Here is a 27,669-nt window from a genome sequence, read left to right as displayed (position 1 = left end):
CACTGAATATTTTAATTTTCCCTCATGAACAGGATATACCTTACTCACTAGAAGAAACAGTATAGCTGACCTTGACCCAGGAAGGAAAGGCGAGCATCATTTTGCGATTTCTGACCATTGTTTTATCTGATGTTTCCTAGACCCTGGAATATACTGTGTACAATAAGCCCACTGAATGCTAATGCATATTCTTCTTATATTACAATATTACTCTGGGTTCGCAAACACTATAGCCAATACACTTCACTTCACTAATTATGGGAGCTGATGAACTGAAAATTACTATTAGAAAAATGTGAGGCCACAGCACCACAATACTGACAGATCCTTAAAAGCAGTTAATACCATCAACTTTGACAGCACTTGGAAAATTATGATGGTTAAAATTTTCAGATGGTGTGCTGAAGTGATGTGAAAGCTATTTGAGAAACAGGCAGCATTACGACTGCGAATTAAGTATTACTGCATACCAGTTCTCCCAAGAGTGTCACAAGGCTTAGACCACAACACACTATTGTTGTTCTCATTTACCAATGACATCTGACTAGTACTATCTTCCTGTAAATATCATTTTTATTGCAATTACCTCCCATTTTAGTTGAGATCCAAACCAGAAGACAGCAACACTGTCATTATCCAAAATGGCTCTGAGCACTATGGGACTTAACATCTGAGGTCATCAGTCCCCTAGAACTTAGAACTACTTAAACCTAACTAACCTAAGGACATCACACACATCCATGCCCGAGGCAGGATTCGAACCTGCGACCATAGCGGTCGCGGGGTTCCAGACTGAAGTGCCTAGAACAACTCTGCCATATCTTTCTTCGGTGTTCATATGGGCAAATAGCCTAAATACTTAAAAGACAAGCAATTTTAATATACCATAAGAAGTTAATCAGCCCAGAATTCTGTGAACAACTGTTTCCAATTGTTCTCTGTTGTATTATAACACCATATTTTGGATGAGCACCTCAATTGGGAAGAAAATACTGTTGCCATGTGCAGGATGACTTCTGCGGCTAACCTTTAATATGGACCATCCACACACTGCACTTGTTTGCAGTATAGCAAGATACAGATTTATTAGTAGAAAATACAGAATTTTAATATGGGACTATGGGTCCACCTTTATGGGGTTGGGGGGGTTGATTTGGGGGGAAGAGACCAAACTACGAGGTCATTGGTCTCATCAGATTAGGGAAGGATGGGGAAGGAAGTCAGCCGTGCCCTTTCAAAGGAACCATCCCAGCATTTGCCTGAAGCGATTTAGGGAAATCGCGGAAAACCTAAATCAGGATGGCCGGACACGGGATTGAACCATTGTCCTCCCGAATGCGAGTCCAGTGTGCTAACCACTGCACCACCTCGCCCGGTTCCACCTTTGTACAAAAGACTTGTGTTACGAGGTGCATTCAAGTTCTAAGGCCTCCGATTTTTTTTCTAATTAACTACTCACCCAAAATCGATGAAACTGGCATTACTTCTCGACATAATCACCCTGCAGACATACACATTATTCACAACGCTGACGCCATGATTCAATGGCAGCGGCGAAGGCTTCTTTAGGAGTCTGTTTTGACCACTGGAAAATCGCTGAGGCAATAGCAGCACGGCTAGTGAATGTGTGGCCACGGAGAGTGTCTTTCATTGTTGGAAAAAGCCAAAAGTCACTAGGAGCCAGGTCAGGTGAGTAGGGAGCATGAGGAATCACTTCAAAGTTGTTATCACGAAGAAACTGTTGCGTAACGTTAGCTCGATGTGCGGGTGCGTTGTCTTGGTGAAACAAAACACGCGCAGCCCTTCCCGGACGTTTTTATGCAGTGCAGGAAGGAATTTGTTCTTCAAAACATTTTCGTAGGATGCACCTGTTACCGTAGTGCCCTTTGGAATGCAATGGGTAAGGATTACGCCCTCGCTGTCCAAGAACATGGACACCATCATTTTTTCAGCACTGGCGGATACCCGAAATTTTTTTGGTGGCGGTGAATCTGTGTGCTTCCATTGAGCTGACTGGCGCTTTGTTTCTGGATGAAAAATGGCATCCACATCTCATCCATTGTCACAACCGACGAAAAGAAAGTCCCATTCATGCTGTTGTTGTGCGTCAACATTGCTTGGCAACATGCCACACGGGCAGCCATGTGGTCATCCGTCAGCATTCGTGGCACCCACCTGGATCACACTTTTCGCATTTTCAGGTCGTCATGCAGGATTGTGTGCACAGAACCCACAGAAATGCCAACTCTGGAGGCGATCTGTTCAACAGTCATTCGGCGATCCCCCGAAACAATTCCCTCCATTTTCTCAATCATGTCGTCAGACCGGCTTGTGCGAGCCCGAGGTTGTTTCGGTTTGTTGTCACACGATGTTCTGCCTTCATTAAACTGTCACACCCACAAACGCACTTTCGACACATCCATAACTCCATCATCACATGTCTCCTTCAACTGTCGATGAATTTCAATTTGTTACACACCACGCAAATTCAGAAAACGAATGATTGCACGCTGTTCAAGTAAGGAAAACGTCACCATTTTACGTATTTAAAACAGTTCTCATTCTTGCCGCTGGTAGTAAAATTCCATCTGCCGTACGGTGCTGCCATCTCTGGGACGTACTGACAACGAACACGGCCTCATTTTAAAACAATGCGCATGTTTCTATCTCTTTCCAGTCCGGAGAAAAAAAAAATCGGAGGCCTTAGAACTTGAATGCACCTCGTATAACAAACAAATAACATAAGTGTTCTGCATCAAGGCAGACCCACAATCCCATATTGTTTTTTTATGCAAATACAGACAAATGGGAGAGTTTCAAGATAAAATTACACAGAAATTTGTTTGATATGATTGACACACACAAATTATACGCATTGTGACGAGGGCCCTCTGTTCATTTTCTGCTATTGCAGCATATTGGCATTTGTATGTTAATGATTTATTCTGAAAGGCAGAATGTGGTGTTGATGGCTGACTGATAAGAAAACTCTCATTGTATGGGTGGCCTTATCTTCATTTGCTGCCATCTTGATGTTTCCGTTATTGATGCATGAAATTAGGCACCTTTTATGTTGAAGCATATATTATTCGATCTTAATATCTCTTAACCTGTCACAGTACTGGCTGTGAAAAATAGGTAGTAATGTAAGCTCCCATAATACCTGTATCGAGTGTCGCACAGGAACTTCTAACAGTGGAGTTATAGGGTCATGTACCACCATCCCAAAGTAAAGCTGAACATCTTGGAAATCAACCATAGTAGTAGTTGCCACATTTCATGTTCTTGTAAGTAAACAATGAGAAATATCACATCAGATGATGTAAACATGAGATAGCACTCCCTCTTGAGGAGAAACATGATTTCCGTCTGGTGAATTTTCACCTATGGCAAGCAAAGGACTTTTGTTCCAGTGACCTTGTTCTTGCGGATTACGAAAACAATATGGTGAAGTCATATCAAATAGATTCACAGCCAAAGAACAAAAATGTGCAAGATGTGGTTGAGCTATGAGACTCATTGCTTCTAAGAAAGGAAGACCTGCAAAAAGGAAGACCGCTGAGTAATCTGAAGCATTAGAAACCTTCTTGGTTTGCAGGAAGCAAATTAGGTATCACAAAAATTTTGCAGTTAACATTTCTAAGGGTTAAACAGGGTAGACTTACATAGGTGAACTGCATATGACAGAAAAGATGGTAGTGAATTGGAAAAGCCTTTGTAGAGAAGCGAGTGTGAAATAAGGAGAAAAGTTTGGTGGGCTAGGTATTGTGGAAATTGACAAAGCAATTTTTGGGAGAGGAGACTGTTGCATGGGCTTGACAATGTATGAACATGTTAGATAGCTGCTTCATGTTTTCACGGCGTAAAGACTCTTCTGTAAAATTTCGGGCATGCAGCCGCATAAATTCAGCTTCTTCTAATATTTCAGCTGAATACTGTCCAGCCATCTTCAGAATGAGCTGAGGTGACTAATGCTCCAGCACCTGCTCCGTCGTTTTAAACGCGAGACCCCAACCACTGCATATGTAGCCAAAGATATACAAGGTGCTACAGACTTGCAACCAAATAAATCTGCGGTGGTAGAGCACTGTATTGACACTAGGCACTCTATGGTTATGATAATGTCAAAATTTTAGCCTTGACTTCATCTTTCTGGGACTTAGTAGTGAAAGAAGCAACTGAAATTCAGTTGGCGATGAATTTAATTAATAGAGAAAGTGGCTTCAACTTGGACAAATCATGGAATCCATCAACTTCTGTAATTAAATCACAAAGACGTCGCGATGACACAGATCTCCGTGACACATAGATATCACTGTGTGGATTGACTGCGCAGCCATAGATTTAATTTCCATGCATATGCTACACCTCTTTCCGTCATTCCTCAGTTGCACATATATTATTATTATTATCATCATCATTATTCACAGGAAAATACAGGATGTAATGCGATATTATGAAAGGGATGTTGCTACCCACAATATGACACAGATACTGGGTCACAGATAGGCACAACAAAAAAGACTGTCAGAAAATAAGCTTTTGGCCAACAAGCCTTCATCAGAAATAGAAAAAACACACACACACACACACACACACACACACACACACACACACACACACACACAGAGAGAGAGAGAGAGAGAGAGAGAGAGAGAGAGAGTCTCTAGCTGCTGTGACAGACTTACTTTCTGGCAGTCTTTTTCTTGTGCCTACCTGCAACTCAGCGTCTTCGCTATATGGTGAGTAGCAATTATCCTTTTAGTATTATTGGAGATGTGGTCTGTATATGTGACTAAGTAGGTCTTTTTGTTTTTGTCCTTTGTGTGTTTCACTTCATTTTATTTATGAAGCATCATTAGTGGCCTGTAACACATGAAGTTTCATAAATAAAAGGAAGCAAAATGCGTATGGCATAAAACCAGCTTTCTATTTAGTTCCACAGATGGACCATATCCCCAAGAATATTATAATCATAAAACCTGTGTTTCTGTGAAAATCCAATTTCATTGCACTATGATACATAGTAAGCCATAGAATGTTATTATGTTAAAATGCAATATTTGTTTCTCCCACGATCCAAACTAATTCACCGGCTCTAACAATCAGTTTCTCTGCCCTCTTAGCTTCCCACAAGAACTCATAGCAGGCATTTCCAGGAAACAGCTCAAAATAAGAGCATGGAAGGCTCTTTGTAAATTTTCAGATTACCATGCTTTCCAGATGTTCCAGAATATTTTCCCCACAGAAGGTGTAACATAAGGTTGTGCAATAAATCATTCCAAATCTCAATTTATTGGGATATAATCCAACATGGCACAAGTCACAAGTAGTTGAACATTTTAACAGAACTAATCACGAACGCTTGTCTGTTGCATCTGTAAAATCCATGATTGCAGTCAGACAAGATAAGTGAATATCAAACTAATTTTTACTTCATCAACTTCTGTGTGCATACACTCCAGTACCTCCCATCACAGATTAAATACCTATTGTATCATAATAATCGCCAGTCTTGCTTATCTAGTATCCCAACTGTGTCCATCCATAAAACTTTTCCAAAATACTCCTACATTGCTACTGCCCCCCCCCCCCCCCCCCCCCCGCCCTCTCCGCGCTTCTGGAACAGGTTAGAATGCCTGGTTAGACGGAATTTGATATACTATTACATTCAAGCATAAGGTAACTTCCTTTTGACAACATAATTACTTTTCTATAATGAAAATTAACATAAGTAGCCATTTTTTGCTGTCGAACAGAAAGTAAATGCTTGCAACTTCTGCAATTTACACTACTACTACTTTTTGTTTCTTAGTTAGTCATGTCACTTTCTTTCCTCCTCTTTCACTTATTTTATATCCATCTACCAGCCCTTCTCACTTGCACTGTTGCCAGTGCCCACATTTGAGATTTACCAGACAGAAATTTATCATTATTACTCTACTTTTCACAAATAAACAAACCTTTTTTCTGCTATAGTTATTGTTTTCTATTATTTATGGCATAACTATTTCCAATTGTTGTATTCCGTGTGGGATGTAATCTGTCTTATAATATGCTATCTGTGTACTGTAAATAAGAAGAATGCCTGGTTAGATGGAAGAGAGGTCCTAATGGTCCTAATCTTATGAGGAAAGATAAACCTATTATTTGTATAAAGCAGTGTATGTATGTCTGGGGTCTCCTCCAAACCCCTGTGCTGATTTCAACCAAATTTGGCACAGAAACAGTAGGCCTCACAAGCATTAGCACTATGGAGTTTATACCCTCCTAGCTTCAATAGAAGTGAAAATATACAGGCAAAGACTTGTATCTTCCCCAGTCTCTGGCATATAGACTACCCTGCATGACAGCAACACTATGTGGGAACAGTATTGGCCTGCCAAATCTACCTGCTTTGCAGGACAGCCTACATGTCTGGGGCGAGAAATAGTTTTCCGGACCCCAAAATGATGCCTGCCCTGCACGACAGGTGTGTTGTGGTTGTAGTATCAGTCTGCTTTTTCGAACAAAATTGCAGGGACTACACGTGCCAATGAGCATGGTTCGCAACAGGTTGAGATGGATAGAGGAGGGGACAGATAGTGGGGGTGGGGGGGGGGGGAGGAAAGGTAAAGAGGGGGAGATGAATGAGGCAGGAGGAAGGCACAGATCAGTAGTGGGCAGGTGAAAAATGAAGAGTGGGAGATGGAGATGGAAAGAGAGAGGGGAGAATGATATTGTTGGATGGAAGTGTTAGAGGGAGATATAGTCTAGGATAGGAGGTGGAGGAAATGGACAAAGAGATGGGGAGGAGGAGATTAAGAGAGAGAGGGTGGGGAGGATGAGATAGAGAAGGGAGAATGAGGTGGACAGATAGAGGGTTGAAGAGATGGATGAGGAGGGATGTTCAATATACATGTCAAAAGCTTATGCAGGCTAAGTTGTGGAGAAATGCTAGTAAGTAAACAAATAACTCCTTAACATCATAATTTTTTCACAGATTATGTTTCAAAACACACAAACTATGCAACTTTGTAGAATACTTGTTGTACATAAAGATACTTCAAAATAACACAACAATAAGTTATGAACTCTTGCAGATTGCTGTAATTACAATCTGTAATAAATTTGTGTACAAAACAAGTGATAAAAGTTTGAAAAATTAAATATTCTTCTTAGTGCTGTAGGAAAGTTCATATGGAATGTAAATACTTTTGGATTAAAGGAGACCACTCACAGAAAATCAGAAGCATTAGTGTCAATGCTATTTTTCGGAAGGTGGATCGGGGGGTAGTGGCTGGTTTTTCACAGATTATGTTTCAAAACCCACAAACTACACAAGTTTGTAAAATATTTGTTGTATATAAATATACTTCAAAATAACACAATAATAAGTTACGAACTCTTGCAGAGTGCTGTAATTACAATCTGTAATACATTTGTGTACAAAACAAGTGATGGAAGTTTGAAAAATTAAATATTCTTTTTGGTGCTGTAGGAAAGTTCATATGGAATGTAAATACTTTTGGATTAAAAGAGACCACTCACAAAATCAGAAGCATTAGTGTCAATGCTATTCTTCGGAAGGTGGATCGGAGTGTAGCGGCTGGTTTTCTGGTTAGAAATGTGGGGATGAGAGCTGTCATGATTGTAGAGCAGCATGTGGGAAACTGCAGTGAATATGACATGGGGATATGAATGTGGAGGTGGTGACAGGACATAGGAAGGGGAAACTGGTGGAGAGTATGGGGACTGCAGGTTATTGTATGTTGAGGCCATCCAGGACGATTATGAGCACAGAAGATGTAAGGGTAACTCCCATCTACGTAGTTCGGAGAAGCTGGTGATGTAGGGAAGGGTCCGGGTGGATTGGGTTGTGAAGCAGCCACTGAAATTTAGCATGCTGTGCTTGGCTGCATATTGTGCCAGGGTGGGTGGTCAACTATGTTTCTGACAACAGTTAGATAGTGGCCATTCATCCTGGTGGACAGCTGGTCAGTTGCCATACAAATATATTTTAGTGAAGTAGTAGTGAGGTATTCATGGTCAAAGGAAGGTAGATGATTATGAGGCTGTGAATTTTTAGTGTAAGGGACATGGGTGTTGTGAAGACGTATTACTTGTTGGTGACTTAACTCTGTATTATCGTAAATAAAATGTTGACCTCAAATGAAAAGACTACACATTGATCTTGCCAAAAGCTGAGAAGCAACTCTTCTTGATGTTTTAGCTCTCTGGGGCACTCTGGCACACCCTCTCGGTAATTTGTGACACCCCTGTGTCTCTCTGTGAATGTGTGTGTGTGTGTGTGTGTGTGTGTGTGTGTGTGTGTGTGTGTGTGTGAGATCCGTAACTTCTTGTCAAAGTTTAATACGTGTTGGTTTAATTACCCAACTGCTTAAAGAAGCTGTTGGGTTTTGGTTTTGGTCACGGGCCCTCCTATTACTAGGCCTGTAACAGAGAAAAATTCATTTTCGGTTGCGCAATGGCAGGAAGTTAGATAAGGCTGTTGCTGGGCTGTAAATAGCCTTGCGGAGCTGGTATCACTGTGACTCTGGCTTGGAGTTGTACATGTGCAACAGCATTGAGTGGCTCACAATGGGGCGTCACTATCATTCTCGCCAACACTTGTTCGCGACTATATATAAGGTTATAGACAATGTTGAGTTGAAAACTGCTGTTATCAGAGCAAAGAATAAAGTTAAAGGCATCACTTCTCGTACTGTTATTGATGGACAATGTGTGTTTTTAAGTTGTAGATTTGATTTTGCTGTAACTCAGGCTTTATATTGGTTACCACTGCCAAACTGTTGTCAAGAACAAAATTGATCACCTAGTGGCACAAAATCCATCTGAGCATGACATACTCAATTTCAAATGGCTACTTCACAATCTCAGCCATCTGGATCCTTCCATCCACCACTGGCTTCTGTGAAGTATGCAGATGGGAATTATCCTTGAAACACACCCTCCACTTCAGTAATTGTCTTCACCTCAATCTCAGGTAACCCACTGCTTCCACATCCCCCATCCAACAGCCTCCCTTTCCTCCATCCAGTCACCACCTCCCAATTCACATCCCCACATCACCTTTGGCGTGTGCTGTGTCCCACCAACCGTTACAATCCTGCCACCCCTCCTTACCCACATTCCTAGCAGGCAAACCAGCCATCTCTCTCCGAACCACTAGTCAACAACCTTTAATCCCTCTCTCTGCCTCCCTTTTCCTCTAACCACTCCACCTGACTGGCACTAAACCCATCTCAACCAGCCAGCCCATTTGTCACTTCAGTGCTGTTAGTTCAGTTGGTACCATGTAGAGGCCTAGTGTGTGTGTGTGTGTGTGTGTGTGTGTGTGTTTTTTACACTAGCTCATCACAGGATAACTCTGAAAGCTACCAGTTTTCTTTCTTTTTTGTGTGCCCATTGATGAACATTCTTCTTCCCGGTTCTAAGGTATATTGGAGGTTAACGGTGGATTTACCATTAACTTAAATGTTTGTAGCTTTATTACACATGTGATCGCAAGAAACAACACACAGGACTACATTACAGTCCTTACAAAAATGTCTGGGCATACATGGCTGCACATAATGCAAGTTCTTGTTGGATGTTTTTTCTTTATATTAGATGAAATAAGCAATGCAAAATAGTGTTCAACTTGAAGCCTGGGATTAGTGCTTGAAGACAAATGATCTACTGCTTTTGAGGCAAATTCATATTTTTCACGTTTTGAAATTACCTTCTCAATAACAGCAATACAGAACTACAGTGAATTGTTCTTACTATCTTTAATGAAGAGGACAAATGTATATCACAAAACAAATTCTGTAAGTTATGTAGAATTTAACCACTTCTTTTCCGAGTTGCTGGATTGTTTGGTAGGTGCTGATAACAACCTTATCAACTCCACTCATCGTGTCATTGTTGTGCAGCTGCTACACCTTTCCACATCTTGTGACAGTTTGTGTCTCACGGCTGTGAAAGTTTATCAAGAATACACACCTCCCTTCTCTTTCCATCAAATTTTTGTTACTTTACCTCCCTAAAAAGCAGCAATTTCACCCTTCTTCAATTATCTATTACGAAATGTTGAAAACATGTCTCTTCCACATGGCCACACAGTTCCATATGTATCAGTCCTGTGAGAAACCAAGATGGTCAGCCAGTAGAGGGAATTTGTGATAATTATTCACACCATGGAAATGACCTTTGTTTAGAAATGGTTTCATATAGGTCATTACAATATTAGTTGACAGAGACATATGTCTGTACTTTCCTGAAGTATATAATGAGTTTCCACACATACACATTTCATGACTCAATATGAAGCATTGCAATTGATGTTGTACAAAGGCAGATTAGGTTGGGTGCAGTCTTATCACCAACCTAATCTGCCTTTGTACATCAACAACCTATGATTTTCTTAGTATCGATCATATAGATGATATATATGCTCAAAATGGTCTCTAGCAGCAGTCAAATGATTGCTGCTGAGCAAGTAGTGTCAAACTGGAAGCTCTATCAATCCAACACTTAACTAATAACATAGTATAAGGATCTTGCTAAGATGCAAGAATAAAATCAGGATTTTAAGTTTCCATTAAATTTTAGTATATGAGATAACTTGTGACTTTATGTTAAATGGTTAATGTGCCAGTGAAGAGCGCACAATTGCCAGTTCAAAAACTTTTCTCTTTTATGGCTGTTAAGTCTTTTGTAATAAGAGTCCTCAGATAAAAAACTCTTCGTTAATTCCCCGCATCAAATTATTATTGATAAAGTTAAACCATCTCTGTCTGAAGGTCAGACCAAAACTTAAATTATTAACTACAAAACGATGGATGGTAATTCCCAAAGAAGCAAAGGTTGGTGTTTCACAACTGTAACAGCATTCACTTTTTGGTGTGGCATAAGAACCTTTATGTACTTGAGATCCACATAATTCATTTTTGCTTCTACTTGTGGATTAATAGTTTCATCTCAGTTAGAATTTTATCTGAAACACATTTATCTCAGAGTTTAACACACGATTAATAATCTTACTTATTGTGAAGGCTTGAGTCTAGGGAGATACTCCGATCACTCGAGTGAAGCTGAAGAGTTCTGGAGAAGTCGTCACAGCTCGGTTGCAGAGGGATACAGGGCAGCTGAAAAGAAGAGCAACATTTTTCTAACGACAGAAGATTTACCTGTCATCTGCAGTAATACCTTATTTACAGAATTTTGCAAATTAGGTAAGAAGTAGTAGTGAATCAAATGCTCAGAACAAAGAAGCAACATCCCATGAAGTGTACACTGGATCACACATAGATAAAACATTTAGCTACCAATAATATTGAATGTGAAATACTTGAGAACACTAAACATACAAAAGCATACATTTGATGCCCCAATATCTACCACATTAATGAAGAGTGTAAAAGCTTATTGACTTAAGTGTCAAAATTGGGCAATTAGCTTATTTTTCCTCCATAGCCACTGTACTGATGCCAATGCTGAGCTGTATGATGCAGCTAGAAATTCAGATAACATTTAGTTCTTCACAGAGTCACCAGATGTCAATGCTATGTCCAGAACTAACAGCACACCAAAATATTTGAAATGCTGGAGTATTACTGGTAGCTTGTGTATGAGACCTGCACCTCATAATTCCAACTTAGATCTGTGTGTGTTGACATGGATCTTTGATATTTCAATTTATTTGAAAATATGAAGGAGAAAGTGAAAAGGAAGTTGATTTTATAAGTAGCATTATAACATTCGATCTTATTTATGTCTTAATTACAGACATGTTGAAGGTTCTGCACTGCCCAAGTTTATTCACAGCAGTATATATTAGCACCGTCTGTTATCTTTTACAATTTAGGAATCTACGTGGCAAGCATTTCATACTAAGTCATTTGTGTGTGTGTGTGTGTGTGTGTGTGTGTGTGTGTGTGTGTTTGTTTTCTTCTTATGTGGGGTAATGTGGCACAGGCAAGAACCAGTTTCGTGCATGATAGGGGCCCCCTATATGGGACTCTTCACAAACTACAAATGTAACCTTTGTTTAAGTTATTACTGCCGCACAGTTTTCCTGCTCTCCTAGAAAAACAAATGGTTCTGGCACTCAGTTAAATTAGCTTTTCCAATATACATTTATACAGTCTGCTTTGGAAGAAACTTCAATGGATAATAGTATAAATCAGAATCCACTCTTATGAGGCATAAAAGTTGAATAATTAACCCCATGTCAGCATGTATAATACTTTTAAAAATCTTACACAGTCATCAGAGCCTGAAACAATATTTTACTCGAACCCTATCATAAAATTCTCTGACACCTGTCTGTGAAAACTGTGAGAACCTTAAAATGCAAGGGTCTAAAACATCAAAACTTAAGCTCACATAATATGAACTACAACATGTACTGCTTTATAAATTTATTAACTATCTTGTGAGAAAATATTGCAGTCTCATATGTAATGGCTGCCATTACATAATTTATTATTTTTAATAAAACCAATGCATAGATATTTTACCTTCGCTTCACGGCGATGGCATGGATGATTTTGTGATGGTAAGTAACTGCAGACTGGATCTGACAAACTTGAGGACATCTTTCGTCTGGAGGTGCATTCACCCATTCTGACATGGCCGTTACATTCTGGAAGTTTTGGGGAAATGTCTCTGGCTCTTTTTGGCTCCCATGATGATCCAGCTGGAATTCCTCCATTTCCAACACCAGGTTCAGATTCACTTCTCTGTCTCATGCGTTTACCATCAGTGCTACCTCGTAATTCACGCAACTTACTTCGGATTGCTTCCACATCACGTAAATATGTGTCCCGAACATCACTTGGAACTTCCTGAAAGGGAAGTCTTGAGTAAAAGTCATCATCAAACACAGGACTTTCATTTCTAGCCACATTCTGTTTAAGTGGAGAGCTATTATAACGATTGCCACTGACAGAAAATGTTTCTGATGGTGAATATATAAAATTATTGTGGGCACCATCCCCCCAAGGCTGGTTATTAGATGGAAAGTTTTTCCTACAGTGAGCTTTCGAAGGTTTCCTTTGAGAAGAATTTGGCACAGGTCTCACCCTCCCCAGACTAGGATCATATGTATCACAGGCTTCATCCAACTGCCTAGCATTCTCACCCAATTGTTGAACCAAAGTATTGTGTGTTAATCTGCTGTGATCATGAGTCTTTAAATTATGGTGGTTTGGTGGTAGAAGCCTTTCTCTGAACTTTTTTACCGGTGAAAGAATTCTATTGGGCGGAAATTTATGTTCTATACCCATATCTATTTCCATAGGCTGTATAAATGGTTCTGACCGTGAATACAATTCTTCATTTACATCATTTCTACAAGGATCCTGACGGCAAATACGGTTGTGAGAATCATACTCTCTCACTATTTTTCTCTTCCAATGCTGAACGTCATAGCTTGTCTCTTGGAGTCGGTTATGTTCTCTCAAGGGATCTGCTTCTATTCCCTCACTCTTGCTCCTTCGACGTACACATTTAACACCACGTTGCTGATCACAAGCAGGACAACTTGCATATTCAATATTGCACTGCAAACAATTAAATGTACTTTTAACTGCTTTATTACACTCAAACACTGTTTCACCACTATGGTAAGCTGAGGCCATATTGCCCAAGTGAACTTTCTGAACATATGGTGTTGCCATTTTTTTATTTATATATTTTTTTTTGTTTGTTGATTACATCACTGACTGATTATGGTTGCAATATTACTGTTAAAAATTTGGAGATGGACCTTCAACATAACCTGGAAAAAAAAAAAGATGGATTGTTACGTTTACTTCAATTCCAACAGCTATTTTCTATATACACTATGTGATCAAAAGTATCTGGACCCCCAAAAACATTTGTTTTTAATATTAGGTGCACTGTACTGCCACCTACTGCCATGTACACAGTATCAGCGACTTCAGTAGTCATTAGACATCGTGAGAGAACAGAATAGGGCACTCGGGGGAGCTCACAGTCTTAGAACATGGTCAGGTGATTGGGTGTCACTTGTGTCATATGTCTGTATGTGAGATTCCCACAATATTAAACAGCCCTAGGTCCACTGTTCCTGTTGCGATAGTGAAGTGGAAACATGAAGGGACACGTACAGCATGAAAGCGTACAGGCCGACCTCGTCTGTTGATTGACAGAGACCGCCCACAGTCGAACAGTGTCGTAATGTGTAACAGGCAGACACACATCCCGACCATCACACAGGAATTCCAAACTGCATCAGGATCCACTGCAAGTGCTATGACAGTTAGACGGGAGGTGAGAAAACTTGGACGTCATGGTCAGGAGGCTGCTTATAAGCCACACATCACGGCAGTAAATGCCGAACAATGCCTAGCTTGGTGCACAGAGCGTAAACATTGGACGATTGAACAGTGGAAAAAGTTATGTGAAGTGGCCAATCATGGTACACAATGTGGTGATCCGATGGCAGGGTGTGGTTATGGCGAATGCCCGGTGAACGTCATCTGCCAGTGTGTATAGTGCCAACAGTAAAATTCGGAGGCAGTGGTGTTATGGTGTGGTCGTGTTTTTCATGGAAGGGAATTGCACACCTTGTTGTTTTGTGTGGCACTATCACAGCACAGGCCTACACTGACGTTTTAAGCACCTTCTTCTGTCCCACAGTTGAAGATCAATTCGGTGATTGCATCTTTCAACACGATCGAGCACCTGTTCATAATGCACAGCCTGTGGCAGAGGGGTTACATGACAACAACATCCCTGTAATGGACTGGCCTGCACACTGCACAGAGCCTTGACATGAATCCTACAGCACATGTTTGGGATGTTCTGGAATGCAGACTTCATGCCAGGCCTCACCTACCAATATCGATACCTCCCCCCTCAGTGCAACACTCTGTGAAGAATGGGCTGTCATTCCCCAACAAATCTTCCAGCACCTGATTGAACATATGCCTGCGAGAGTGGAAGCTGTCATCAAGGCTAAGGGTGGGCCAACATCAGAGTTCCAGCATAACCAATGGAGAGCATCACAAACTTTTAAGTCATTTTCAGCTAGGTGTCTGGATACTTTTGATCACATAGTGTACTAAGTGAAACTGATAAACATTAAAGTAACTTATTTTAAACTTGCAATCACATTTTTTGGTCATTCGAAACAAGTGTAAATAGCTTATCATTGCATGTGTACTAAAACACATTGTATATAAATATTGTGATATGCATTTTATCACTCTTACAATGGTTAAATACATATCATTCATTTTTTTTTACACATGAGCACCTACGCTTAACTGTTAGTCTTCTTATGTAGCCAGATCTCTGATCAAATAAAGGCAATGATGGGTACCTGAAATATAGTCTCACCTACAAAGAAAAACATTGTGGTGGTCTATAACCACTTCAGTTCTCCTCCGTATTCCATGTATCAGCCATACATTTTATTTTTTGGCAATAATATCAAACAGGTTAAGGCTGTGTGGTTCCTTCCAAGAACATACAACCAATTATAGCAGTCTTAATCATTCCAACAGAAAAAGACATGAATAAAACATGTATGTGACACAATAAGAAGAATAAAGGGTACAACAAGAGAAACTCAAATGCAGTTTTATGAAGTCATAGCACTACCCACAGTACTATAGGGAGCAGAAAATCAAAAGGCCTACGGCATCTTGAAACATCAGAAATGAAATTCCTTTGATCTACAAAAAACTGTACAAGTGGAGGCTAATTGCAAAATGAGGAAAGAGCTGGGGATAAAACAATTAAATGAAAAATTTATCCAAAGAAAGCAGGATTTGAAAGAGCTTGTATTGTGATGTCAACTCAAACTCCCTCAACAAGCAATGGAATGTAATCCTACTGAAAGGAATGTGGGAAGGTCAAAGAAAAGATGGTCAGGCTGTAACAGATCACAAGACCAAATCCTGGTTTGGAAGAAGAAGAAGAAGAAGAAAATAATTTCAGTTATATATCCATAAATACACTCCTGGAAATGGAAAAAAGAACACATTGACACCGGTGTGTCAGACCCACCATACTTGCTCCGGACACTACGAGAGGGCTGTACAAGCAATGATCACACGCACGGCACAGCGGACACGCCAGGAACCGCGGTGTTGGCCGTCGAATGGCGCTAGCTGCGCAGCATTTGTGCGCCGCCGCCGTCAGTGTCAGCCAGTTTGCCGTGGCATACGGAGCTCCATTGCAGTCTTTAACACTGGTAGCATGCCGCGACAGCGTGGACGTGAACCGTATGTGCAGTTGACGGACTTTGAGCGAGGGCGTATAGTGGGCATGCGGGAGGCCGGGTGGACGTACCGCCGAATTGCTCAACACGTGGGGCGTGAGGTCTCCACAGTACATCGATGTTGTCGCCAGTGGTCGGCGGAAGGTGCACGTGCCCGTCGACCTGGGACCAGACCTCAGCGACGCACGGATGCATGCCAAGACCGTAGGATCCTACGCAGTGCCGTAGGGGACCGCACCGCCACTTCCCAGCAAATTAGGGACACTGTTGCTCCTGGGGTATCGGCGAGGACCATTCGCAACCGTCTCCATGAAGCTGGGCTACGGTCCCGCACACCGTTAGGCCTTCTTCCGCTCACGCCCCAACATCGTGCAGCCCGCCTCCAGTGGTGTCGCGACAGGCGTGAATGGAGGGACGAATGGAGACGTGTCGTATTCAGCGATGAGAGTCGCTTCTGCCTTGGTGCCAATGATGGTCGTATGCGTGTTTGGCGCCGTGCAGGTGAGCGCCACAATCAGGACTGCATACGACCGAGGCACACAGGTACAACACCCGGCATCATGGTGTGGGGAGCGATCTCCTACACTGGCCGTACACCACTGGTGATCGTCGAGGGGACACTGAATAGTGCACGGTACATCCAAACCGTCATCGAACCCATCGTTCTACCATTCCTAGACCGGCAAGGGAACTTGCTGTTCCAACAGGACAATGCACGTCCGCATGTATCCCGTGCCACCCAACGTGCTCTAGAAGGTGTAAGTCAACTACCCTGGCCAGCAAGATCTCCGGATCTGTCCCCCATTGAGCATGTTTGGGACTGGATGAAGCGTCGTCTCACGCGGTCTGCATGTCCAGCACGAACGCTGGTCCAACTGAGGCGCCAGGTGGAAATGGCATGGCAAGCCGTTCCACAGGACTACATCCAGCATCTCTACGATCGTCTCCATGGGAGAATAGCAGCCTGCATTGCTGCGAAAGGTGGATATACACTGTACTAGTGCCGACATTGAGCATGCTCTGTTGCCTGTGTCTATGTGCCTGTGGTTCTGTCAGTGTGATCATGTGATGTATCTGACCCCAGGAATGTGTCAATAAAGTTTCCCCTTCCTGGGACAATGAATTCACGGTGTTCTTATTTCAATTTCCAGGAGTGTATTAAATTTATTTTGAAATTATAATGGACTGTAAATAATCATTTATGTCTGTCAGTGTGTTGAGAGGTCGCTCTAAGTATTCAGATCTGTAAAAACAGATCCAACAATACATATAAGTTTTGAGCTCCACACATGTAAACTACTCAAACGTATTACAGTCCAACATAAGTCAATGAATACATTTCATACTTGTTTTGTAAATAAAACTGCCTTTTCTTGATGTAACTTAATTTATTTTCACCTTGTTCTTGCTGTAAGGCATCTTCAGTGGGATCTATAACGACACTGTTTTGTTACTTTAGATTATCAAACAGTTCATGTCAAAAATTTTTTATGTAATTAAGTAAGTACTTAACAGTTTCCTGTGATCTGTGTTTTCTCTTATGTGGTCTGGGCGGTCGCACTACCACTTTATTTTCAAGACATAAGCGCAATCTTTTATTCCAAACTTTTGCACATTGTTCACCATGTTTCTCCTTTTTTTTGTTATGTACTATTATTCTATTGCCACTAGATACAGCTATTTGTTCAAACACTGTGTTTTTAACAATGTAAATATTGTAACTTCATTGTGTGTTTGCTCCTCTTTGATTTGTTTACCTACAGGCTCCCACCTAATAAACTATATGTTTGAAACAAACTTCTATTCATGATGTGTGTGTGTGTGTGTGTGTGTGTGTGTGTGTGTGTGTGTGTGTGTGTGTGCGGGGATAGTTGGTGGTTTGAGTTGTAGAGTGCTGAATATGAATGTAATAGCTGTTTGAGAGTGGCTGAAAGCTTCGATGACAGCTGATTTGACTTTTGGTTTCAATATTCTGTGGAGGGGTTCACGGATTTGTGAGTGAAAATATGTTGGATGGTATTATCATATTGTGTGGTATTATTATTATTATTATTATTATTATTATTATTATTTCTTTCCTTTCTCAAACGTTGTGTCTGGTTGAAAATGGAAAGTGACGCAGACCTTGATCAAGCGTGACTTCCTTTTAACTGTACGGTATATGTTACATTGCATTTAGGAACTTTCGGGTAATTGAACACGTATCAACAACAACAACAACAACTATTATTATTATTATTATCTTTTTGACTTTTTTTTTCTCAGACTTAAGTCTGGTTAAAAATGGAACGTGACGCGGACCTCGGTCAAGCGTGACTTCCTTGTAACTGTATGGTATATGTTATATTGCATTTAGGAACTTTCGGGTAATTGAACATGTATCAATAATTACAGAATTTTGTAGTTGTATATATATGTTTGGATGTAGCTGTATTGCATTGATGTACTGGTGAATTATTATTATTATTATTATTGACTTTTTTTTCTCAGACTTAAGTCTGGTTAAAAATGGAACGTGACGCGGACCTCGGTCAAGCGTGACTTCCTTGTAACTGTATGGTATATGTTATATTGCATTTAGGAACTTTCGGGTAATTGAACATGTATCAATAATTACAGATTTTTGTAGTTGTATATATATGTTTGGATGTAGCTGTATTGCATTGATGTACTGGTGAATATTGTGAGGTATGACTCCTGTAGTTGATAGTATAATTGGGATAATGTCGACTTTATCCTGATGCCACATGTCCTTGACTTCCTCAGCCAGTTGGATGTATTTTTCAATTTTTTCTCCTGTTTTCTTCTGTATATTTGTTGTGTTGGGTATGGATATTTCAATTAGTTGTGTTAATTTCTTCTTTTTATTGGTGAGTATGATGTCAGGTTTGTTATGTGGTGTTGTTTTATCTGTTATAATCGTTCTGTTCCAGTATAATTTGTATTCATCATTCTCCAGTACATTTTGTGGTGCATACTTGTATGTGGGAACGTGTTGTTTTATTAGTTTATGTTTTATGGCAAGTTGTTGATGTATTATTTTTGCTACATTGTCATGTCTTCTGGGGTATTCTGTATTTGCTAGTATTGTACATCCACTTGTGATGTGATCTACTGTTTCTATTTGTTGTTTGCAAAATCTGCATTTATCTGTTGTGGTATTGGGATCTTTAATAATATGCTTGCTGTAATATCTGGTGTTTATTGTTTGATCCTGTATTGCGATCATGAATCCTTCCGTCTCACTGTATATATTGCCTTTTCTTAGCCATGTGTTGGATGCGTCTTGATCGATGTGTGGCTGTGTTAGATGATACGGGTGCTTGCCGTGTAGTGTTTTCTTTTTCCAATTTACTTTCTTTGTATCTGTTGATGTTATGTGATCTAAAGGGTTGTAGAAGTGGTTATGAAATTGCAATGGTGTAGCTGATGTATTTATATGAGTGATTGCTTTGTGTATTTTGCTAGTTTCTGCTCGTTCTAGAAAGAATTTTCTTAAATTGTCTACCTGTCCATAATGTAGGTTTTTTATATCTATAAATCCCCTTCCACCTTCCTTTCTGCTTAATGTGAATCTTTCTGTTGCTGAATGTATGTGATGTATTCTATATTTGTGGCATTGTGATCGTGTAAGTGTATTGAGTGCTTCTAGGTCTGTGTCACTCCATTTCACTACTCCAAATGAGTAGGTCAATACTGGTATAGCATAAGTATTTATAGCTTTTGTCTTGTTTCTTGCTGTCAATTCTGTTTTCAGTATTTTTGTTAGTCTTTGTCTATATTTTTCTTTTAGTTCTTCTTTAATATTTGTATTATCTATTCCTATTTTTTGTCTGTATCCTAGGTATTTATAGGCATCTGTTTTTTCCATCGCTTCTATGCAGTCGCTGTGGTTATCCAATATGTAATCTTTTTGTTTAGTGTGTTTTCCCTTGACTATGCTATTTTTCTTACATTTGTCTGTTCCAAAAGCCATATTTATATCATTGCTGAATACTTCTGTTATCTTTAGTAATTGGTTGAGTTGTTGATTTGTTGCTGCCAGTAGTTTTAGATCATCCATGTATAGCAAATGTGTGATTTTGTGTGGGTATGTTCCAGTAATATTGTATCCATAATTTGTATTATTTAGCATGTTGGATAGTGGGTTCAGAGCAAGACAGAACCAGAAAGGACTTAATGAGTCTCCTTGGTATATTCCACGCTTAATCTGTATTGGCTGTGATGTGATGTTATCTGAATTTGTTTGGATGTTAAGTGTGGTTTTCCAGTTTTTCATTACTGTGTTTAGAAACTGTATCAATTTAGGATCTCCTTTGTATATTTCCAATATCTGTAGTAACCATGAGTGGGGTACACTATCAAAGGCTTTTTGGTAATCAATGTATGCGTAGTGTAGGGACCTTTGTTTAGTTTTAGCTTGATATGTCACCTCTGTATCAATTATCAGTTGCTCTTTACATCCTCGTGCTCCTTTGCAGCAGCCCTTTTGTTCTTCATTTATAATTTTGTTCTGTGTTGTATGTGTCATTAATTTCTGTGTGATGACTGAAGTTAATATTTTGTATATTGTTGGTAGGCATGTTATGGGGCGATATTTAGCTGGGTTTGCTGTGTCTGCTTGATCTTTAGGTTTCAGATAGGTTATTCCATGTGCAAGTGTATCAGGGAATATGTATGGGTCTGCAATGTAACTGTTAAATAACTTAGTTAGATGTGAATGTGTTGAGGTGAACTTCTTTAGCCAGTAATTTGCCATTTTATCATTTCCAGGGGCTTTCCAATTGTGTGTAGAATTAATTGCTCGGGTGACTTCATGTTGCAAAATTATCACTTCAGGCATTTGTGGTATCATCTTGTATGTGTCTGTTTCTGCTTGTATCCACCGTGCATGCCTGTTATGTTGTACCGGGTTTGACCATATGCTGCTCCAGAAGTGTTCCATGTCTGTTATGTTTGGTGGATTGTCTATTTTAATGTGTGTGTTATCCATTGTTTGGTAAAATCTCTTTTGGTTTGTGTTGAATGTTTGGTTTTGTTTCCTTCTATTGTCACTTTTTTTGTATCTTCTAAGTCGTTTGGCCAATGCTTGCAATTTCTGCTTTTTTTCATCTAATTGCTCTATTGCTTCTTGTTGTGAGATTTTACCTAACCTTTTTCGTTTTTTGTCTGATATTTCATTTCTTATAAATTGTGTTAGCTGTCCGATGTCTTTTCTCAGTTTTTCTATTCTGATCTGTAACCTGTGTTGCCATGCTGGTTTTGTGGGTTTCTTCTGTGTGTTGGTTGGTTCTGATCTCTGCCTAGTGTGTATATTTAGTGTAGTGAGTGCTCCTATATAAACCAGTAGTTGTAACTCTTCCATAGTTGTGTTTTCATTTATTTTGTTGTGTATGATTGTGTTGATAGTTTTTATTGTTGTTTCGACTTGTGGGTTATTTGGCGGTCTATGCAAGAATGGTCTAATGTCTGTATTTGTGTCTTTGTATTCTATATAAGTCAGCTGAAATTTTTCTTCTATATCTAACACGTGTGTCTCTTCGTGTTCTATTTGTGCTTGTTCTGGTGGCTGTGTTAAGATTTTGTTTTCCTCTGATTGTTTAATTGATGCGTGTTGGTCTTTGTTTGTTTGCTCTGGGATGTTTGAGTCCTTTACTGTGTTTTCTTCTTCTTCTGATTGTACATTATTTTGTTCCAGTATTTGTTGTACTTGTTGTTTGATGTTTTCTAATTCTGACTGGGGTATCCTGTTATTTTTGATTATTACACGGATCCGATCAGCTAGTCGTTGTTCTGTTAAAAATTTTAATTTCGGGTATCTGGTAATAAATGTTGTGTATACTTGTGATCTGTATCCAGTTGTGTTGGTTCCTAGGTTTGTTGCTTGGTAATAACAGAACATGAGGTGTCGATTAACTTCATCTGACCATCTCATCCTCTGTCTTTGTTTTCCTTCTAGGGTGGTTGCAGGAAGCATATCCTGCAAAACACCTCTATTTGGATTTAAATCATTTTCCAGTTGGCTAGCAGTGTCGTTACCATTGTGGGCGGGCATAGGGTTCAAGCGTCGTCCCCGACCATGACGGCGCTTGTCCGAGGCTTCTTTAGTTCTGTCCTGAACCAAGTAATCACACTAAAAGGGGGGTTAGCCCTATTAGTGGTTTGTTCTTTTCGTCGCCTTTTACGACTGGCAGAACATACCGGAGGCCTATTCTTTTCCCGGGACTCCACGGGGTTTATTATTATTATTATTATTATTATTATTATTATTATTATTATTATTATTATTATTATTACATTAACCCTCTTTGGGTGTGTTATCCCATTATTTTATTTATTAGTGTGAACAATGAACTGTTTGTCACGTGTACTTGATCATTCAACAAGCTTTTCCTTTTTGCTTTGGTTTTCTATATGTGGTAATGTACTTGCAGGGTTAGGTGGTGTTTTTTGTTGTTGATTCTAATTATTTTCACGTCTTTGCTTATGTTCTCCTAGGTGTTCTGTACCACAAAATAAAATTCACAATTGAAAGAACAGAATAACCAAATTAACTTTCTGGATATAACAATCCAAAAACAAAACAGCAATGGACACTATCAATCCCCAATACTCTAACCACACTAACAAAAGCACACAGCACATCGACACATGCTCCATAGACTCGACACAGTGCCACTCGCCAAAGAAAACTACCAAAAAGAACTGGTTATAATAATGCAGATAGCACAAAACAGTGTTTACAATAGCAACACAGTCACAAAGCTACACAACAAAATTAAAAGCAAAATAAAAGCAGAAAGCACTAAACCACAGCCAACAACACAACACAACCAAATACAAACACACAGTACCATAACAATGACACAGAATAATCAGAAAAAGATGAAAGAAAACACAAGATGGTACACAATTACATACAAACACAAACTCTCACATAAAATCACCAACATTTTCAAAAGCCAGAGAATAAACATAGCATACAAAACAGACAATTCTATACAAAAATACACCACCAAACTGACAAAAAAACAGACATATGGGTCATTTCATGTCAAGTGGCCTAAATTTAGACAAGCTCCCCACTCGACCATCTCCAAATTTTTACAGGATGTGCATAAAAACCTCACATGAAGCACTGCCAAATTACAGCTTCGTAAGTAGTATGGTGGGGACCACCAGCCACCTTTTTGTAAAGGCTCATTTTTTGACATTGCAACTGAAATGAATAAATTATCAACTTTGTTTTACCAATGTTCAGGACCTAAGAGATCTGTCGTGGTGAAACTTTGTGATCCTGTTCAACTTTTTGGGTACCCTAGCTTAGTTGTCGTACAAAAGGTCGAACTATGGTAAATTCATCATAGTGTGCTATCAAAGTGGCCCATAAATCTTGTCGTACCAAATAAACTTACATTTATATTACATTAAAAAATACATGTAACAGTCGTACTCCTTATGGTTCCCAAGCAAATATTTCAGTTCTTATTAATTCATTTGCTGAAATTTGTTACTAATAGCAATTACAGTTGATTCTAACAAGCTATAATGTCAGCCCATTCTTGTTGCTGATGGAGCTGGAATGACAGAAATAATGTGTTGGTTTGGAGTCCAACAAGCATCCTGCCTAGCTGGCCAATAGAATAAATGTGCTTGTACATTGGGGTGCACGAAACTGACTAAAACATCATTTTCTTCTTCTGAAATATCAGATACATTACCATTTTTCCATCATATACACAGGCTATGTACTGGCCCGATTGTAAGGTTGTAACGTTTCTGAATGAAACTGTTGCTTGACTTTGGTCAACATGTGAAAAAAAAAAAAAAAAAAAAAAAAAAAAAAACAAAAAAAAAAAAAAAAAACTTGCTTTTCCATTTAATGGCACGAAATGGTGATTCTCTCTTGTTCCTGATACTGTGCAGCCATTTTTGAACCTCGCTTCCTGTTCAGTTTTTAATGTTTCAATTTCTTCTTTTGAAACAAAAATGAATTGGATTCCTCTGATACTCTTTGCACAGTATTTAAACAAATCAGTTGGTCTTTGAAGGCTCACTCTTGCTGCCAAGCACTTTATGCAGTTCCTTCAATTCATCACATGGAGATTTTCCACGACTTGTAGCAAGAAAGTTCCATTCAGTTGAGATTCCTAAATCATTTTGATGGTGGCAGAGATTCAGGAAATTTTGGAAGTTTTTGTACTGCACTGCTGACCCATCATTGAAGTAGTAAATGTGTGCGATTTTTCCAAGGAGACACTTTAGATCATGTTTCAGGCTGTCGCTCATTATACAGTAGCTGATGCTGCTGATGTCCAAGTTATTTCTGAAGTACAACAACAAATGGGTGTAAAGTTGCTTGGATGTTATTCAGTGAAAACCTTGAGCTGCATCCTGGACAATGAAGGAATAATTTTCAGCAAATTCCATTAATATGATCAGTTCAGTTGGCTTACAGCTTTCTCTTTATGCATTTTAGGTGCTTGCTCTGGTGCTTTGCAACATAATGATGAGCTGAAAGTTTGTCAATTTTTGAATGAGATCTTCAATAAAATCCTCGGTGGTCATCTGCTTGGTTTCTAATGTATCTCTATCAGTGTGCACCCACTGTTTGAACTCAATGGTATCATCTGGATTACTGTCGTCCAAACTACTTTCTAAAAACAGTTCCAGTAGTTCTTTTCCCACACAGATTTCACAGTGATGAAGCATGCAGTCTTTGGATTCCAAATCACACACCGTTTTAGTAATCAGACTCTTATAATCTTCTTTAATTGGAGTGCTTGCAAGCATCAGTTTCACATTCTGGTGTAAGCACAAACACAGACTGAGTGGATTACTGCAGCACCCACAGTGATGCACCATTTTGGCCTCAATTCGCAAAATTTGGGAAACCCAATTTCAGGCCCATGTCGAAATCGATATGCAGCAAACATTTCTTTCAAATTATTCAGAAGAAGGTATTTTTCCATCAAAGCTTTATTTCCTTCTATTCTAATTGATACACATTCTTTTTTACCTGGACAAATTCGCCTAAATTCTTCATTCTGGAGAAATGTTACCACTCTTTCTTTTACGGCATCTGGAATCTTCTTGCCACACTTGTTCTTTGGCAGAGCTAATACACCATTTTCTGCCTCTAACTTCCTAGCTGCTTTTACCATCCTCTCTGAAACACCAAATTCTTGCATTGTCTCTTTTATAGTCCAGCTTTGTGGTACTAATGTCAGTATTTGCAATTTTTCAAGCTGCCTTGACAACTGCAACTTCTCTTTCAATTCTTCAATCAGCTGCTTATAATCTTCACAATCAGGACATGTCTTGCTTGTACTAGGTGTCTGAAGATCTTTTGGGGTGAATACTCCAACAGCAGCAATGTTATTCGCAATTGCCTCTTGAGCGTCACTTATTTTTCTGTTTTGCGTAACCTTTTGCATCCCTTTTTGATACTCTCTGAAATTTTAGAGGGGAGACCCCAAAAGCAGTTAGACTTGAAGCGATTGATACTTATGGATATGCTTCATCTTCTGACTGTTTTGAAGTTGACTGTGATTTTTCTGCTTTCTTTGCTAAAAATTGTTTTCTGCAAGTTGGACAGATCTTCTGACCAGGTTTCACATTGCTCTTAGTCAGTAAACCCTTTTTTAACAGAATGGTTCTTTGCACCAAAAGGATTACAAGATCTCTGTAGAAAGTCATACTTGTCCACAAGTAGTGCTTTGTGATGAAAGCATATTTGTGCATTTTCGATAAGACATATCTCACTTCTTTGATTTATTAATTCCTGATGCTTTACTGAAAATTCTTTGATCGGAATGAAGCCTTGTTGATGCGTATATTTTTTCAGATGACATGCAGAATTATTTGGAAGGCCAATAACACTTGGTACTGAAACCTTGTTGATATCCATTGCACTAGAATTAAATGTATACTTCCAATTACCATTTGTTTCAATATTAGATAAAGTAGAAGTGGTGTACATTTCCAACTGAAAAATATTAAACAATCAGATAATGGGAACTTCCTTGACAATGCAACAGAAAAAATATTAAATAACCTGGTAAACATTTCTAAAGAGTCACCCCGTACCTTGAAATAATTTTTACTAACCGAAAAAAGTAATGACAACACACTTTACATCATTTAAAAAGGCACACACAACATATGAACACTCTTCACTACACAATAGTGTGCTTCAGACATTCTTGAAGCATGTTACCAAACTCCATAGTTGACACTAAACTGGTCTGTCTCCAAAATAAAACAACTTTTTCTGATCAGACAAGGTGAGCTCAGATAAGTCAGTTAATATTTGAGCAATCTGGATGCCACATGCAGAGCTTTATGGCGTCCTGACAGGTTGCAGATAACTAAGTATCAGCCTTAGAAAGTTATTCTCAAAGTAGATACAAGGCAATAAAGTATAATCAAAATTTGGTGCAACAAGACTAATGAGCCACTTTGATAGCACACTATGATGAATTTACCACAGTTTACCTTTAGTTTTAACAGCTAAGATATTGTACCCAAAAAGTTGAACAGGATAAAGTTTCAGTATGATAGGTCTCTCAGATCCTGAGTAAAGTAAATCAAAGTTGATCATTTATTCATCTAAGTCGAACGCCGAGAAATGTAATGTAATGAAAATATAGGTTTATTTTTTCTTAAACGCAAAGTCTCCAAAATAAAAACAACTTTTTCTGATCAAACAAAGTGAGCTCTTTTCAACAGTGCTGAGAAAAATCAAATTTGAGTGATCCCTTTTGAGATATGACCTTTTGAAAGTGAGCCAAGATTGACTGATTAAATTTTTTTAGCACAATTTGAACTCTGATAACCCCGTTATTATTTGAGCAATCTGGGTGCCACTTGCAGAGCTTTATGACATGCTGGCAGGCTGCAGATAACCAAAGTATTAGCTTCAGGAAGTTACTCTTTCAGTAGATACAAGGCAATAAAATATAGCCAAAATTTGGTATCACAATATTTATGAGCCACTTTGATGAATTTACCATAGTCTGATCTTTATACTACAACTATGCTATTGTACCCAAAAAGTTGAACCGGATCAAAAAGTTTGAGCACGATAGGTCTCTTAGATCCTGAACAAAAATGGTAAAACAAAGTTGATCATTTATTCATTTCAGTTGCAATGTCAAAAATGACCCTTTACGAAAAGGTGGCTAGTAGCCCCACCATACTACTTATGAAGGTGTAATTTGGCAGTGCTTCATGTAATGTCCATATGCACATCCTGTAAAAATTTCATCAAAATTGGAGAGGGTCGAGTGGGGACCCTTAGGCCACTTGTCATGGAATGACCGATATACCAGAAAGCAGGTATATATCAACTAAAGCGTAACATTTGTAAAGGCAGATTAATAGGACAAACAGATAGAACATTTGATGTCATATACAAAGAACACATG

The 27,669-nt window shown here is 39.2% G+C and overlaps 1 protein-coding gene across 5 annotated transcripts in view; it reads right to left on the bottom strand.

The window, feature by feature from the left end:
• The window catches only part of LOC126162655 (tubulin monoglutamylase TTLL4-like), a 246,392-nt gene that overhangs the window by 202,804 nt on the left and 15,919 nt on the right, over window positions 1-27,669 (bottom strand). For all 5 annotated transcript variants that reach the window (XR_007535095.1, XM_049919293.1, XM_049919296.1 and 2 more), the window contains exons 2-3: window positions 12,507-13,768; window positions 11,029-11,132 (exon numbers count right to left, since the gene is read on the bottom strand). Coding sequence is in view for 4 of the 5 variants with exons in the window: in XM_049919293.1 (XP_049775250.1) it covers window positions 11,029-11,132; window positions 12,507-13,667 (1,265 nt within the window). In the remaining variant the exon portion in view is untranslated. The remainder of the gene's footprint in view (window positions 1-11,028; window positions 11,133-12,506; window positions 13,769-27,669) is intronic.

This window comes from Schistocerca cancellata, chromosome 2 (genome assembly GCF_023864275.1).
Source record: "Schistocerca cancellata isolate TAMUIC-IGC-003103 chromosome 2, iqSchCanc2.1, whole genome shotgun sequence".
Classification (NCBI taxonomy): domain Eukaryota; kingdom Metazoa; phylum Arthropoda; class Insecta; order Orthoptera; family Acrididae; genus Schistocerca; species Schistocerca cancellata.
Note: the sequence above shows the minus strand (reverse complement) of the source record. Positions and strands in the feature narration are given on the sequence as shown.